Source organism: Notamacropus eugenii, chromosome 1 (assembly GCF_028372415.1).
Source record: "Notamacropus eugenii isolate mMacEug1 chromosome 1, mMacEug1.pri_v2, whole genome shotgun sequence".
Classification (NCBI taxonomy): Eukaryota; Metazoa; Chordata; class Mammalia; order Diprotodontia; family Macropodidae; genus Notamacropus; species Notamacropus eugenii.
Window position 1 is genome coordinate 226742280 of NC_092872.1, and position 17318 is coordinate 226759597.

Below are 17318 nucleotides of genomic sequence, written 5' to 3' on the forward strand. Positions count from 1 at the left end.
TAGAAGTCTGAAAAATTATCCAGAGTCATAAAATCAATATCAGAGGCAGGATTTGAACCCAGATCTTCCTGAATTAATGTCCATCACTCTATCTGTCCCAACACTCCTTCACTATCTTTCATTTGGTTATGAAACCACCACCCTCATGAATACACACTGGAGATATTTTTATTTTCAACAAATTCAGTTCAAATTTAAAATAATAATAATTGAGTACCAATTACGTGATACTGGTGACTTTACTTAATGTCAAAAAGGTGGTAAATCACATTGGAGAAATTGCTGGCTGCCCTTGGGTTTTGAAAACTTTCAGAACAAGCTTATTAACCCTTTTCCTTCAGATGCCCATCCCCACAGCTGTTGGTACAAAGTAGGGGATGGTGGGAAGGTACTGTGTACAAGGTAATTGGGGAAATCTAATGGAGACCTGATCCATAGAAGAACATCAATCAAATAGCATGTGGTAATCTGGTGGGTTGTCCCTCTGTCCACAGGGTTTCTGCAGTAACTCTCCACCTGATACTGTGATGATTTCTTCCTGAAAGAAAGGAAAAAGTGAGGTTCACATATATAAATAGGAGAGAATGTCTGATTAACCTATGGTGACTTGAGTGTACTATTCTCTGAGAGACGGACATGAGGGGTTCATGACTTCAAAGAATCTAAGAATTGGAAAAGACTTTTGAGGACAATAAGATTAAACTCCCAGCCAGAACAGAAATAACCCCTACATCACAGATGAATAAAAGAATGAAAAATTGTTTATTAAGTGCATACTATGTGCCAGGAATTGGGGTAAGGTCATCATTCAACTTTTCCTTGGATTTATCCAAGGAGACATTTTAATGTCTCTAATTCTGTTATGGAGCTCTCAGACCACAGATGGTAAGGGGGTCAAGAAACTGGTCAGAAGGAGATTACAGGGTTGGGGCAGTTAGATGATGTGCTGAATAGAGAAGTAGCTTTCGAGGCAGAATGACCTGAGTTCAAATCTGACCTCAGATGCTTACTAGGTATGTGACCCTGGGCAAGTCATTTAACCCTGATTACCACACTGAGGAGAGAGAGAGAGAGAGAGAGAGAGAGAGAGAGAGAGAGAGAGAGAGAGAGAGAGAGAGAGAGAGAGAGAGAGAGAGAGAGACATTATAGAGGTCTCTTTGCTAGTACTGAGACAGAACTCTGTTGCTTTACCCATACTCAAATCTGGGTCCCAGTCCTACATGTGAGGACTGGGTGAGGAAGAGCACTAGCATACTAGAGTTTGTGGTCACAGTGGAGTTGGGACCCTCATCATAGTTCCAGGTCAGAAAAGAGTGCTTATGATTACTCAAAGACCAGAACATAGTACAGAAGAGTAGTAAAGACCCCTCTCCCTGGATCATGCCACCTTGGAAAAACTGAAAACGTACAGGTTCTTAGAATTATCTCTGAAAATAACTGTACCAAACCCCTGAAGCTTGGGATAGTGCCCCTTCCACTTGGGAAACAGAGTCCCACTTTAGTTAAAAGTCAAGAAATAGGCTGGGGGGGGGGGGAGAAATGAGCAAATGACAGGAAAAAAATTCTGACCATATAAAGTTACCATGGTGACAAGGAAGATCAAAACACACACTCAAAGGAAGACAGCAAAGTCAAAGCTCCTATATCCAAATTCTCCAAGAAAAAAATGAATTGGTCTTATAACTTTAGAAGAGCTTTAAAAGAATTTTAAAAATCAAGTAAGAAAAAGTAGAGGAAAAATTGGTAAGAGAAATTAGAGTAATGCAAGAAAATCATGAAAATGAGTTAACAGCTTGGCAAAGGAGACACAAAAAATACTGAAAAAAATAACACCATAAAGAACAGAATGGGTCAAATGACAAAACAGGTACAAAAATCCAATAAGGATAAGAATGACTCAAAAAACAGAGTAGGCCAAATGGAAAAAGATTTACAAAAGTTCACTGAAGAAAAAAACAATCTTTAAAATGCAGAACTGACCAAATGGGAAAAAAAGGCACAAAAATTCACTGAAGGGAAGAAGTCCTTAAAAATAAAATTAGCCAAATGAAAAAGAGGGTATGAAAGCTCACTGAAGAAAATAATTCATTAAAGATTAGAATCAAATACATGGAAGCTAATGACTTTATAAGAAATCAAGACACAATAAACAAAACCAAAAGAATGAAAAAAAAGAACATAATATAAAATATCTCATTGGAAAAACAACTGACCTTGAAAAAAGATCCAGCAGAGATAATTTTTAAAATTCTTGGACTTCTTGAAAGCCACAATCAAAAACAAGAGCCTAGAAATCATCTTTCAGGAAATTCTCAGGGGCAGAACCAAGATGGCAGAGTAGAAACGGGGACTTGCTAGAGCTCTCCCCACAAACCCCTGAAAAAAACCTGTAAAAAAATGACTAAACAAGTTCTAGACAAGCAGAAGCCACAAAAGGAAAGACTGAAACAAATTTCCAGCCCAAGACAATCTGAAAGGTCAACAGAGTCTATCACCCTGAGGTTGGAGCAGAATGCAGTTTGGTGTGGGCCATGCTGGCATGGACAGAGCTGGAGATGACATTAGGGACTGAATCTCTGGTGGTTGCTGTGATTTCCAGACTTCTCAACCCACAAACACCAAAGAGAGTTTCAAAGGTCAATGATAAGGGTCTCGCACCTGGCTGAGAGTGGAGAGTGGTCTGATCCCAGCCCTAGTTCCAGCCTCAGTCCCAGGGTGGTGGCAGCCACTGATGAAGTGGAAATTGCTTCTGGAGCACTCCACTTAACAAGGAACTCAAAAGTCAAGTAATTGACTGGGAAAATGAGCAAAAGGGGGTAAAAGAAACAGACTATAGATTCTTACTTTCTCAGTGAAGAGATATTTTCTTACATCACTGGTGACAAGGAAGATCAAAACATACAACTAGAAAAAGACAACAAAGTCAAAGTTCCTGCATTCAAAGCCTCCAAGAAAAATAGGAAGCAGTCTCAGCCCATAGAAAAGCAGAAAAGGATTTTGAAAATCAAGTAAGAGATGCAGAGGAAAAATTGGGAAGAGACATAAGAGTGATGCAAGAAAATCATGAAAAGTGAGTCAACAACTGCTAAAGGAAATACTAAAAAATGCTGAAGAAATTAACACCTTTGAAATTAGACTAACCCAAATGGCAAAAGAGGTTGTAAAGGCCAATGAGGAGAAGAATGCCTTAAAAAGCAGAATGTGCCAAATGGGAAAAGAGGTCCAAAAACTCACTGAAGAAAATAATTCCTTAAAAATTAGAATGGAGAAAATGGAAGCTAATGACTATATGAAAAATCAAGAAATTATAAAACAAAACCAAAAGAATGAAAAAAATAGAAGACAATGTGAAGTATCTCAGTGGAAAAACAACTGACATGTAAAATGGATCCAGGAGAAATAATTTTAAAATTATTGGACTACCTGAAAACTACAATCAAAAAAAGAACTGAGAAAACATCTTTCAAGAAATTGTCAAGGATAACTGCCCTGATATTCTAGAACCAGAGGGTAAAATAGAAATGGAAAGTATCCACCAATCACCTCTTAAAAGAGATCCCCAAAGGAAAATCCTAGAAGTATTGTAGTCAAATTCCAGAGTTCCCAGGTCAAGGAGAAAATATTACAAGCAACCAGAAAGAATCAATTCAAGTACTGTGAAAGCACAGTCAGGATAACACAGGACTTAGCTTCCATACCAAAGAATTGAAGGACTTGGAAAATAATATTCCAGAGGTCAAAGGAGATAGAATTAAAACCAAGGATCATCTACCCAGCAAAACTGAGTATAATATTTAAAGGTAAAAAAAAATGGAACGTTGATGAAATGGAGGACTTCCAAGCATTCTTGTTGAACAGACCAGATCTAAATAGAAAATTTGACTCTCAGATATGAGAATCAAAAGAAGCATGAAAAGGTAAACAGAAAATAAAAACCATAAAGTACTTGTTAAAGTTGAATTGTTACATTCCTACATAGGAAGATGATATTTGTAACTCATGAGACCTTTCTCAGTATTAAGATATATGGAGGGAATATATGTATGTGTGTGTATGTGTGTATATATATATATATATATATATATATATGTGTGTATGTGTGCATACATATACACACATATATACACATATATGTATGTGTGGTGTATGTGTGTATATATAAATGGAGAGAGAGAGAGAGAGGGAGAGAGAAAGCACAGGGTGAGCTGAATATGAAGGGATGATATCTACAAAAGAAAATTATGTTGAATGGAATGTACTAGGAGAAAGAGAAAGTGAGAGGTTGAATGTAGTAAATCATCTCATATAAAAGAGGCAAGAAAGAGCTTTTACAATGGAGGGGAAGCAGTGGAAGATGAGAGGGAATAAGTGAGCCTTCCTTTCATCAGATTTGGCTTCAGGGGGGAATAAAATACATACTCAATTGGGTGTGGAAGTTTATCTTACCCTACAAGAAAGCAGGTGGGAAGGAGATAACAGAGAGGGGATAATAGAAGGGATGGCAGATTGGGGGAAGAGGTAATTGGAAGCATGCACTTTGGTAGAGAGATAGGTCAAAGGAAAGAATAGAATAAGTGGAGGGAAGGACAGGATAGAGGGAAATACAGTTAATCTTTCACAACATGACTGTTATGGAAGTGTTTTGCATGACTACATATGTATAAGCTATATTTAATTCCTTTCCTTCTCAATGAGGATGGATGGGGAGGGGGGAAGGAGAGAATGTGGAACTCAAAGTTTTGAAAATGGATGTTAAAAATAATTTTTTACATGCAACTGGGAAATGAGATATATAGGCAATGGGGTATGGATATCTATCTTTACCTAGAGGAAAATAGAAAGAAAGGAGATGTGGGGGAGGAGGGGTGTGATAGAAGGGACAGCAAATTGGAGGAAAGGGTAATCAGAATACATACTGTCCTGGTGTGGGGGAATGGGGGAGATGGGAGAAAATTTGACGTTCAAAATTTTGTGGAAGTGAATGTTGAAAACTGAAAATAAATGATTTTTTTAAAAAAAGAAATTCTTAACAAAAACTGCCCTGATATGCTAACACTCAAGGGTAAAATAGAAACAGAAAGAATCTATTGATCACCTTCTAAAAGTGATTCCCAAAATGAAAACTCCCAAGAATACTAGAGCCAAATGCCAGACCTCCCAGCTTAAAGGCAGATAATACAAGCAGCCAGAAAGAAATAACTGAAGTATTGTGGAACCACAATCAGGATAACAAAAACTTTAACAGTTTCTATATTAAAAGATTGGAGGGCTTGCAATATGATATTCCAGAGAGCAAAGGAGCTGGGATTACAACCAAGAATCATCTACCCAGCAAAACTGAGTATAAACCTTCAGGGGGAAAAAATGGACCTTCAATGAAATAGAAGATTTTCAAGTGTTCTTAATGAAAAGATCAGAGCTAACTAGAAAATCTGACTTCCAAATACAAGACTCAAGAGAAGCATAAAAAGGTAAAAGGGGACAGGAAATCATAAAGGATTTAATAAGGTTAAACTGCTTGCATTTCTACATATAAAGATGATACTTTAACTCACAAGAACTTTCTCAATATTAGGGCAGTTAGAAGGAGTAAATATAGACAGAGGACACCGGTATGAGTTGAATATAATTCGATGATATCTGAAAACATAAAAATAAGGGGTCAGAAAGGGGAATTCACTGAGAGAAAAGGAAAAAGAAGTAGAATAGGGTAAATTATAGAAATCTATTTTACCCTACAGGAAAGTAGGAGGGAAAAGGGATAAGAGGAGGGTGCTCATAGAAAGGAGGGTAGATTGGGGGAGAGGGTAGTCAGAAGTAAAACACTTTTGAGGAGAGACAGGATGAAAAGAGAGAGAGAATATAAAAGGGGGAAATAGGATGGAAGGAAATACAGTTAGCAGTCATAATTGTGAAAAGAGTTTTGAAGCAAGTTTCTGTGATAAAGGCTTCATCTCACAAATATATAGAGAAATTAGTCAAGTTTATAAAAATAAGAGCCATTCCCAAATGGTCAATCATCAAAATAAATGAACAGTCAGTTTTCAGAGAAAGTAATCAAAGCTATCCCTAGCCATATAAAAAGGTGCTCTAAATCACTACTAATTGGAGAGATGCAAAGTAAAACAATTCTGAATTGCTATTTCACACCTATTAGAAATTGGCTAATAGGACCGAAAAGGAAAGTGACCAAGATTGGAGTGGGTGTGGGAAAAATGAGATTGCATTGTTTGTGGAGTTGTGAACTGATTCAACCATTATGTAGAGTAATTTGGAACTATGCTCAAATATGTATAGTAGCTCTTTTTTGGTAGCAAGGAATTGGAGATTGAGGGGATGCCTATTAGTTGGGGAATGGCTGAACGATTTGTGATGTATAATTGTGAGAGAATGCTATTGTGCTGTAAGAAATGATGAACTAGTGGTCTCAGAAAAACCTGAAAAGACTTACATGGACTGATGAAAAAAGAAATGAGTAGAACCAGGAGAACATTGTGCAAAGTAAACCTCATATTGTAAGATGATCAACTGCAGATGATTTTGCTATGCTCAGCAATACAATGATCCAAGACAACTCTGAAGGACTTATGATGAAAAATGTTATTCATCCACAGACATGATGGAGTCTGAATACTTATAGAAACATGCCTTTTTTTTTTTTACTTCCTTTATTTTTCTTGGGTTTTTATTTTGTTCTATGTTTTCTCTTACAACACGACTAATATGGAAACATATTTTGCATGACTATACACATATAACCTATGTCAAATTGTTTGCCTTCTCAATTGGGTGTGGGGTAGGGAGGGAGCTAGAGAATTAAGAACTCAATTTTAAAATCAAATGTTGAAATTGGTTTTTTTACATGTAATTGGGAGAAAATAAAATACTAAATTGAAAAAAAAATAAATTTACTATCTGTATGACCCTGGGCAAGTCATTTATCTTCTGTTTGATTCAATTTCCTTGATTGTAAAATGGGGGTAATAATAGCACTTACCTCTCAGGGGCATTTTAAGAATCAAAGGAGATGAAATTTGTAAAGTTTTTAGCATAGTGCTTAGCACATAGTGAGCCCTTTATAAATGCTTGTTTCCTTCCCTTGAACTCATTACTTGTCCTAGTCATCTCTTACTTAGTATATTTTGTCTTATGGCATCTTTGCAGTGCTGTCTTTTATTTATATTTAGTTTGGCATATGTATAATGTATGTATAGATCCAGATGTGTGTCTATAATATATTCCATGTATGCTCTCTATATAGACTATAGATAGTATATTATGTATATCTACACTAAATGAAGAGTGAGAGTATATATATATATATATACATACATACACTCTTACATGTATGTATTGCATGTATCATATGTATGTATGTGTATATGCAGATATACATACATATAGCAAGTATATAGTGAGTCAGTGTGTGTATATATATGAGTGTATATATAAAATATACATATGTGAGTATATATGTATATATATATGAATATACATACATTTATACATATGCATACATGCATATATATATTCAATTACTTTTCATTTGTATCTGACTCTTCATGACCCCATTTTGGGGTTTTCTTGGCAAAGATGCCAGTGGTTTGACATTTCCCTCTCTATCTCCTTTTACAAACGAAGAAACTGAGGTAAAGAAAGTTAAGTGATTTGCCCAGGATCACATAGCCAGCAAATGAGTTCAGACTGAAACTTAGGAAAATGAGTTTTCCTCACTCCAGGCCTGGCACTCTATCAACTGCAACAACTAGCTGCCCTTTTAAACAGAAGTTCAATGACTTACCCAGGATCACACAGCTAGTAAGTATCTGAGACTAGATTTGAACTGGCGATCCTCCTGACCATAGGCCGATGGTTCCATCTACTGTACTGCCAGAGGATAAGATATTTGTGTTTGTTTAGTTGTTTTTCACTCATGTCCAACTCTTGACATTTTGGGGGCTCTTCTTGGCAAAGAAACTAGAATAATTTGCTAGTTTCTTCTCCAGCTCCGGATGAGGAAACTGAGATAAACAGGGTTAAGTCATTTGCTCAGAATCACACAGCCATCGTCCAAGGTTGGATTTGAACTCAGGTTTTCCGGACTCCATCTCCTGGCACTCTATATATTTATATATCATATGTATATATTACATGTCTTGTATGCATATACACTAAGTGTATTAGTAGGAAGTCACATATATGTATGTATGTGTGCACATGAGATATATATACGTGTATATATACTAAATATATAGGAGATAGTAGATATGTATACTTCTATATTATATATACATGTACTAAGCGAATAGTGAGAGGTGGTACATATATATATTTATATATACTTATATGTACACATATCACATGTATTATATAATGTGCACATACAGATCTAGAGAGAGCTGTACGCACTATATTTATACACAGATATATGTATAATGTGTGTGAGTATGTGTATACACACACACCTATATATATACATATATATGTATGCACTATATTCATATGCAGATATGTGTGCATTTATGTACGTATTCATGCATGCATGCATGCACTAACTGTATAGTAAGAGGCATAATGGATAGAAAGCTGGCCTCAGAGTCAGACAAGCCTGTCCTTAGGTCCCCCATATGCTGTTTCCAGGCTATGTGACCCTGTGCAAATCATTTGATCTCTCTGTATTCATAGGTTCCTGTCAGCAACTCCCAGAGCAGTTACCTGTTTGCCCTGATAGAGGGAGTTGCCTCATTTAGAGGACCTACTTCCATGAAACCACAGGACTCCACAACAGCAGCAACAAACGTATTTTTATATTTTGAATGAATAAATTAATCACATGTTCTTTACCACTAAACCAGGCATAATAGAAGTCTACCTGAACACATTTGGGGAAAGAGAAGTCTTAAGCAGCCTCTAAGGAGCCTTATTTTTATGTCAGACTGGTAATTGGAACTGTGGGGGAATTATAGGTTGGGCCACTAGGGCTTGAATCCAGGCCAGAATTCAGGGACACTGTTAAAAGCTTCAGTATTAGCTCCCCTGTCCTGGCCCCAGCCACATTTAGTTGATTAGGTCCTGTCTCCCTCCGGCTTCTCTGCAGTTTCAGTTCCCTTAGGGAGCTAACCTGAAGAAGTTTCATATGGAAAAAAATACTGCAGTGGGGCAGTAAGAAAAGACTGTTCTTCATTTCCATAGCCTTGGTTTTGCTTAGACAGCTGATTTTTAAAGGCTCCAGGGTTTCTGACAAAGTGCATTTTGTAGCCAACTTGCACGAACATGTCGAGTGTCCAGAACTGACCTTCTGGGAGACAGGACATCATTAGAATATTTAAATTGCAATGTGAAGCAACTCAGACAGGTACATTAGCCTGTTAAACCCAAGTTTATTACACAGATAATAGGCCAGTTAACTGAGGAAAGAAAGTTTATTAAAATGAGCCCACATTGTTAACCGAGAGTACATGTGGCGGTATATGTGTACTTCTGGAAGAATATCAGTTTAGGTTAGGAAACAGAAAACCCTGAAGATGAAAAATTGGTTAACTAAGAGGCCATTTATATGAAAACTAAGCTGAGCTTCAATTTGTTTAGGGAAAGCCTTTATGATACCTTATTTTGTACCTGTCTTACACCAATGTAACTGGGGTAGGAAGTGGCGACGGTACTAAAAATGTAAGATACCTAAGGGCACAGGTTACGTGCCCTCCCATGTAACAGCAACTCCTTGGATGATGAGGATAATAATGCCTGAGAAATAAAAAGAGTGCCACTAGGACCCTATGTCATCCTTTTATTAAATGGTGCTTCTGTGGTGAAATAGATATACCTAGGTAACCTCCCAAATAAAAGTTATTATGGACAATTTTCAGGTATTGTGACCACTATCCTGAGGATGAGAATTTTTTCCTATAAAGATCAAACCCATAGGCAATCTATTATTTCACTTTTCTCTTTGTTTGTGCTTCCCTAAGATAAAACAAAGGAAAATGTAGGTGAATCCAAGAGGGATGATCTTTGGAGGAGAAATATTCTTCAAGGGAGGGTAGAAAGGGAAGTTATCAAGAGAAGTGACACTAAGAACTGAGTTTGGGGTGCTGTGAGGGGTTGTCCTGAAGGTCCTTATATCATCACATCTCTTAATTTCACTCAATACACAACACCTTTGGCTTGGTCCTACTCACCCTGATGATTCTTTTGAAATGAACACCCCTGACTTCACCCATCACTCAAACCTTCCCTTCTGTGCCTCACAGAATGGATACCTTGTGAAAATCAATAAGGTCTGTAAGAGTTGCATGGCGGTTAGGATCCACTCCCAGGAAGCTATAAAAATCCCCTGATGCATCCACAAGAAAGTGCTTGAAGCCATGCTGCTGGCGGTAGGAGAGGGTGTAGCCCCAGATTTTCTCACTGACTCGAACCAGAAAGGCCCCCTCAGTCATGTTTGACAGAAGATCTTCTGCATACTCTCGACTAATGATCCCTACAAGAAACGACAAGGAAGTAAACAACTGCAATCAACAAGTACTGAACCTCTATTGTACATGCTGCTAAAGAGAACTCCAGTGAGAGCCTATGTTTAACCTCACTACTTTGGACAAATGAAGTGGGACAAGTATTATCTGAATTAGAGGATATTTTCTAAAGAGGCTATTTTATTACTTTTAATTATACACAATAACTTGGCCTGGACTAATAAAGTTTCGCTTTTCTCTAAAGATAGCTTTAGAGGAATTGTTTTAATGAACACATTCAAATAATTCGTTGGGTCAATAATTGGGTCAATTATCAGTTTACAAGCAGGTACCTGAATATTCTGTTTTCTTAAGTAATAAAATCATCAACCAATTTTCTTTACCCTGTTAAAATCATAGATTTGGGACTTCAGGGAACTAAAAATGCCAACTAGTCATTTTACATATAAGGAAACTGAGGCCCAGAGAGATTAGTTTAAGCAATTTGCCCAAAGTCAAGTGCCAAAGGTGAGATTTTGAACCCACAGTCCTCTAACTATGGAGACAAGGCTTTTTTCACTGTATCCTATTAATATGCTTAATAAGTATTTTCTTCATAAATAAGTAAAAGTGAACTTCAATATTCTCTCTTTCTACATATATTTATATACATACATACACACACATAAACAGTGGATATATATGTATGTATGCATACATGTATATAAAGTAGTGCAGTTCCTATTAAAAAATGTTTACACCATAGATAACCTGGCTCTGTCCTTTACTTCCTTAAACGACAATGTAAAAACTCAGCAAGGCCTTTTCAGAGTAATCTTGTATTTGGATATTAACTCTTCAGGGTTCATTACTTAGAAACTAAAGTAAAAATGTTTATTCATGTTTTCTCTGTCACCCACACATGATATAATTATTTCCTGTTAGGGTTGCTATAGAAGGGACTCCACATTGAATGGGACGGTGGTCCAAATGACATACAACCATAAAATCCCAGATCTGGAAGGGACCCAAGAGGTCATTTAGTTCAAACTTCACCTGAAGCATGACTCTCCTCTAAAGTCCCTTCTAACTCTAAAGTCCTGATAGCAAGACAGCTCTTACATATTCTCTCTTGCATGCCCTTATCCCTAGTGTGTCCTTAAGGTATGCCCCAGGGCAAGTAATGAAATCTGAGTAGCTGGAAAGAAATCCTGTCATTCATTGTTTCCACTGGGTATTCTAATGTCATGATGACTGTCCACCAGACAAGAGTTCTAGTAGGGATGGAGGGAGGTTCTTGTTGCAGTAGAATAATTTCTAGGTCAGGGTCACTAAATTGTGGTTGATAAGAGTATTTCTGGCAGGAAGGTGTAGGAAATGGGAAGTTAAATACATTTTCCTCCATCTGCTGGCAATATTTAGATAGAAATCAAAAGGGTGGGATTTTAACACTAAACCTTCCTGAAGACAAGCTTATAGCAATCTCATGCCTCAGACAAAAAACAAACAAACAAACAATTATCTTATTAGAATTCTCAACTCTCTGGTATAACTATAGCGACATTCTTATAAAAATCCTTCCAAATTTTCACTTGGCTGCTCTAATTCATTTTCAAAAACATACTTACATATTCGCTATATTATTTCTCAACTGCCCTGTTTTATTCTTCTCCTTTCCTTCTCTCTTCTATTTTCTCTCTCCATTAACTGTTTCATCCATTTCTTCCTATTTCTCCTTTCCTGATTGCTAACTATTCATGTGACATACCAGTGAGGCATGATTCTGCTAGCTGATTAATAGTAAAGATGGATGTGGCCATTATAAGCATCTTCTCATGGATTGTGGTCTAAACAAACATGGAAGGTCTACTTACCTTTCTCACATCAAAGTTATCAAAGGAGGTAATAGATATAATGATAGATGGATGAAAGATACAGATCATGGTGGATGGATAGACAGATAGACACTAGTCACAGACAGATAGGTAGATAGATGGATAAACAGACATAGATAGATAGATAGATAGATAGATAGATAGATAGATAGATAGATAGATAGATAGATAGATAAATAGATGGATGGATGGATGGATGGATGGATGGATGGATGGATGGATGGATGGATAGATAGAGATAGGGATATTTTGACACATTGAACAAATTGAATTGAATTCAGAGAAGGAAGATTATGTCCTTTTGGTAATCTGAAAAGGATTCATAGAAGAGGAAGTATTTGAATTGGTCTTGATAGTTAGATAAGATTTTGACTGACAGAGAAGCTTTCTCCCTCTATACAAGATAGCAAACACACAGAGGAAGTATATGCCAAAATGCCCTGAGGAAAGATCAATAAGGCCAAGTCAGTCTGAGAGAAGAGGGATAGAAAAGAGCTCGACTCACATAGTTACAAATCCTTGACCAGGCTCTTTGGCTTTAACAAAACCACATAATTAGATTTTCATGCAGCATAGTAAGTTCCCAAATCAAAACTATTTGTTCTGGCAACCATGTAGCCCCCTAACTAGTCCAGGGGTTGAGGAAAGACACTTGAATATGGCCAAAGACAGATTTCCCACTAAGCTCTTGTCCATCTCTTGCTGTGACTACTGCTCACCCTCTCTATTAATAAGACACTAAGTCCTGCTTCTTACAAGGCCCTGGAATGACCAGACACCACCCTTAGGCAATCTCATTCACAGTTATAGTACAGATGAATAGTAGGGGCACTAGGTGGTGCAGTGGATAGAGCATCAGCGTAGGAGTCAGAAGGACCTGAGTTCAAATCTCACCTCAGACCACTTGACACTTACTAGCTGTGTGACCTTGGACAAGTCACTTAACCCCAACTGCCTCATCTTGGGTCATCTCCAGTCATCCTGATGAATATCTGGTCACTGGATTGAGATGGCTCTGGAGGAGAAGTGAGGCTCACTCAAAACAAAGTCAAGTGCAAGTTATGTCATTATTTCTGATGGCATGGTCTTCTTCAGCAACAAAGGACAAACACACACATAGATGAGTAGTAAAAGCAACCAATAAAAGGTCAGAGACTCAGTCTTTAGCATCATCACCAGACCAGGTAGCAAGAGTGGGCTTCCACCAGCCTCCAGGACAAGACAGCTAGTGTCCCACTTCCAGACCCACTGGTTAGATAAGAAAGATTGAATGGAGGGTTAAGAAGATGAGCTTTTGTCCTATCTTCTCTGATATAAGATAAGTCATTTTATATCTCTAGGTCAAGGATTCTTGACAAGGAAGGGAAGTCTGATGAATTCTGTGGACCCCTTCTCAGAACAATTTTTTTTAATACATAAAATAAAATACATAGGATTACACAGAAAACTAATTACACTGAAATATGTTTGTCATTTTTTAAAATGGTCACAGACCCCAAGTTAAGAATTTCTGTTCTAGATCTTGGTTTACTTACTCAGTAAGTAGGGGGGAGTGTCCTTTTCAACTCTAAAAATTTGTGATTCTAAGAAATGACACATAGTCCTTAGAAACAAGCTCTTTCATTTCATTTCTCTAGTTACCTAATGATCCCCTAATAAATCACCAGCCAGCTGGTTTCTTCACCTATGTTAACCCAAAGCCATTAACAACTTCTAAGAATCTCTTTTCTTCCTGTGTTTATTTGTTTGTTTTATTCTGTCTATGTCTAAATCTTTAGTGGTTGATAATTAAAGCAATGAAAACTTTTTTTCCCACCCTTTCAAAATACTGTGTAATTCTCATGACGGCTAAAAGAGAGAGAAAGATTGCTTACTCCTGAGACTGCTGAGGAGAAATAAACAACATCTGTGGAAACACCGCATGAACATTTGAAAATTGTTTGAACTCAAGTCAGGAAACTTTGCTCTCACCCCAAGGCTCTGCTAAGAGGTTTAGAATCCTGGGCCCTTTCATTGCTGGTGGTTCAGGTATTAATTGGAATTACTATCCACAAACAGAATTTCAAAGCCTGTTCTCTTCACCCCCTAGACAATTACTACTAATCTCTTAAAAGTATTTCCAAAAAGAGCTCAAGAAAGAGGAAACTGGGAGTTTCAGGACTGTAATCCTTTCAAACAGGCTCAGTTCTGGAAGGCAGTGAGACCAGTTCACAATAACCACCATATCACCAGGCTGTCAGGGAGACACTGCATGGATTCATTTCAGTCTCCCCACACCAAGTTGTACTCAAGGTCAGCACTATCAGGATGTCCCTGTATACAAGACTATGCAGGAAATATAACTTTTTGAAGAGGCATCTGTGATTTACCAAGGAGTAAAGAGACAGAGCCCAGGACAACAGGAGGCAGCATGGGATAGTGGAAATAGCACAGTTGTTTTTTTCAGTTGGAAGGCCTATGTTCAAGTCCTGACACTTACTAGCTGTGCAAGTCATTGAACCTCTCTGATTGAATCTCAGTTTCCTAATTTGTAAAACAGAGGTAACAGGACTTTTTCTATCTCACAGATTTGTGAGAAAAGAGTTTTGGGGACTCTTAAATTCTCTCTAGTTGTGAGCTTAGAAATCTTAGGCTAATACATTCAAGTTTCTCCCCACCCTGTGTCTAGACTATCCTTTTGTGAAGAAATTAACACTTTTCTGGGATTTTACAGAAGAGATTACTATTTAAGTACCAGATACCCTCAGAATTCCATCCAGTTCCATAATTCTTTAACAGAACATGAGTAATTTTACACTTTATACTGGTTGTCATTTCATTATCATATATATATATATAATTCTGTGGTTTTAGCATACTGGTGACAAGGGAAATACCTGGTGCCTACTAAATCATCTTTTGTAAGTCAGAGGTTACATGCCTGTGCTTAATGCTGTTAATGGCAATGGGGTAAATGTTAAATCTAATTTGGCTGAGTACCTTAGTTGAAGGAAAGGCAGAGTACTTGCCTTACATTGAGGGAGAGGGAGGGAGGGAGGGAGGGAGGGAGAGAGAGGAGAGGAGAGGAGAGGAGAGGAGAGGAGAGGAGAGGAGAGGAGAGGAGAGGAGAGGAGAAGGGCACATACAAAAGGACTTGTGGTTGTGGTTTTTGTCTTTCATTTTCAAAGAGGACCATGATATCAGGAAGATGATTCCATGCCTTGCAACTGAATTGGATTTGAGTGAAGAAGGACTGGGTGATGAGAAACGGAAGGGCCTAGAAACAGTGATGTATGAGAAAAAGCAAGGATCCAGTCCTGGTCTTTTGCCTCAGAGAACAATATCAGTTTGTGGGGATTGTAAGTGCCCTTGAAATCATGCAGGAGACCTTTTGTTTTGCTTCAGGGTCTTCATCTATGCTGGTTTATTAAACCTTCAATGATACCTCAACCTCAGCTTGAGTCGACTAGCCTCAGGACTTCTTTTGACACTGAGTCTGTCAGATCCACAGACATGCTGCATTATAATCCTTAATTAATTAGCCCCAAGTTCTGCCTTTAATACATACAGGCTGTGTCATCTTGAGCAAGTCCCTTAGGCTCTTAGTACTTTAGGCAACTCTCTATGGCTACTGGTCACAAAAAATATTACCAACCTGCATTGGGAAGGGAAGCTTTCTCATCTGGGAGATGTGTATGTCAATGATATCATTGGTATGGTTTTTAAAATGGGCATAGAAATACTTCAATGCCTACCTCACAGAGTTGTTGTGGGGCTTATATGATATAATGTTTATAAAATCATATCGCCATTTCCTATCTCTTTCTTGTGCCATTGTTACTTGACACTAGGTACGCTAATATAGTATCTGTTCCCTCTTTGTTTGTTTGTTTCTGTCTGTCACATGAGAGCACATTTTCTAAAGTTTATTTATAAATAAAAATAAACTATGTAGAATTCAGAAATAATATGCCAAGATGAGAAAATTAGAAGTGTGTATAAGAAAACAAAAAGAAGTTCAGAAAAAGGATAAAGCATAACAATTTGTTACTAGCCTGTTAAAATTAATATACACTTTATTAACAAATATTATATAATGAGTGTTCATAGCTTCATATACCGTATTAATTTTTACTATCCTTTACTTGTGATTGGTAAGCTTATAATAATTTTAAGTGTAAAAGACCTACACAGTTGTTTCAACATAAATAAGATTATAAATATAAAAAACCATGTTAAAATTAAAAATAAAACATTTTTATAGAAGGTGCTAAAAAAGCTTTTAACACAATCCAAACTCATTTGTATTAAATACTCTAGAAATTATGGGAATAAATGGATCATTTGTTAATATGGTAAATAAAACTTATCTAAATTCAAGAGCAAACATTTTATACATATGTACATATAATTATATATAACATGTTTATATACACATACATATGTATGTGTAGATACATATTAGAGATTATTCAGTCCATATATGTCTATAATATATATTATGTATATGGAGTGAATATATATGAACAACTAAAATTGATTTAAATAATTCATATTTTTAGCAAAATTATAGAATATAAGGTAATTCTACATGAACTATCAGAATTCCTGTATTTAAACATCAGGACCTATCAGGAAGAGATTGAAAGAGAAATTCTACCCAAAATAACTACAGAAGCTACAAAACTTGGGGGAATCTAACAAGATTCACCAGGGACTGTAGGAATTTAACTATGAAACATTCTGTAGAAATAAGGACCTAAGTAATTGGAGAAATATCATTTACTCATTGGGAGGTCAAACCAGTATAATATAATGACAATGCTACCTAAATTAATTTACTTATTCAGTGCTGTGCCAATCAATCTTCCAAAAGAATGTTTTATAAAGCTAGAAAAAAAATAATAGCAAATGATCAAGAATCTTAAGGGTAATAGTGAAAAAAGGTAGGGAGAAAGGGATTCTATCAGTTCCAGATCTCATACTATACTAC

At 36.9% G+C, this 17318-nt stretch overlaps 1 protein-coding gene across 2 annotated transcripts in view; it reads right to left on the reverse strand.

Moving 5' to 3' along the window:
- Window positions 1-222: 222 nt before the first annotated feature.
- The window catches only part of SH2D4B (SH2 domain containing 4B), a 253263-nt gene continuing 236167 nt past the window's right edge, over window positions 223-17318 (reverse strand). For both annotated transcript variants that reach the window (XM_072627975.1, XM_072627974.1), the window contains exons 8-9: window positions 10260-10480; window positions 223-538 (exon numbers count right to left, since the gene is read on the reverse strand). In XM_072627975.1, the coding sequence (XP_072484076.1) occupies window positions 446-538; window positions 10260-10480 (314 nt within the window). In that variant the 3' untranslated portion in view covers window positions 223-445. The remainder of the gene's footprint in view (window positions 539-10259; window positions 10481-17318) is intronic.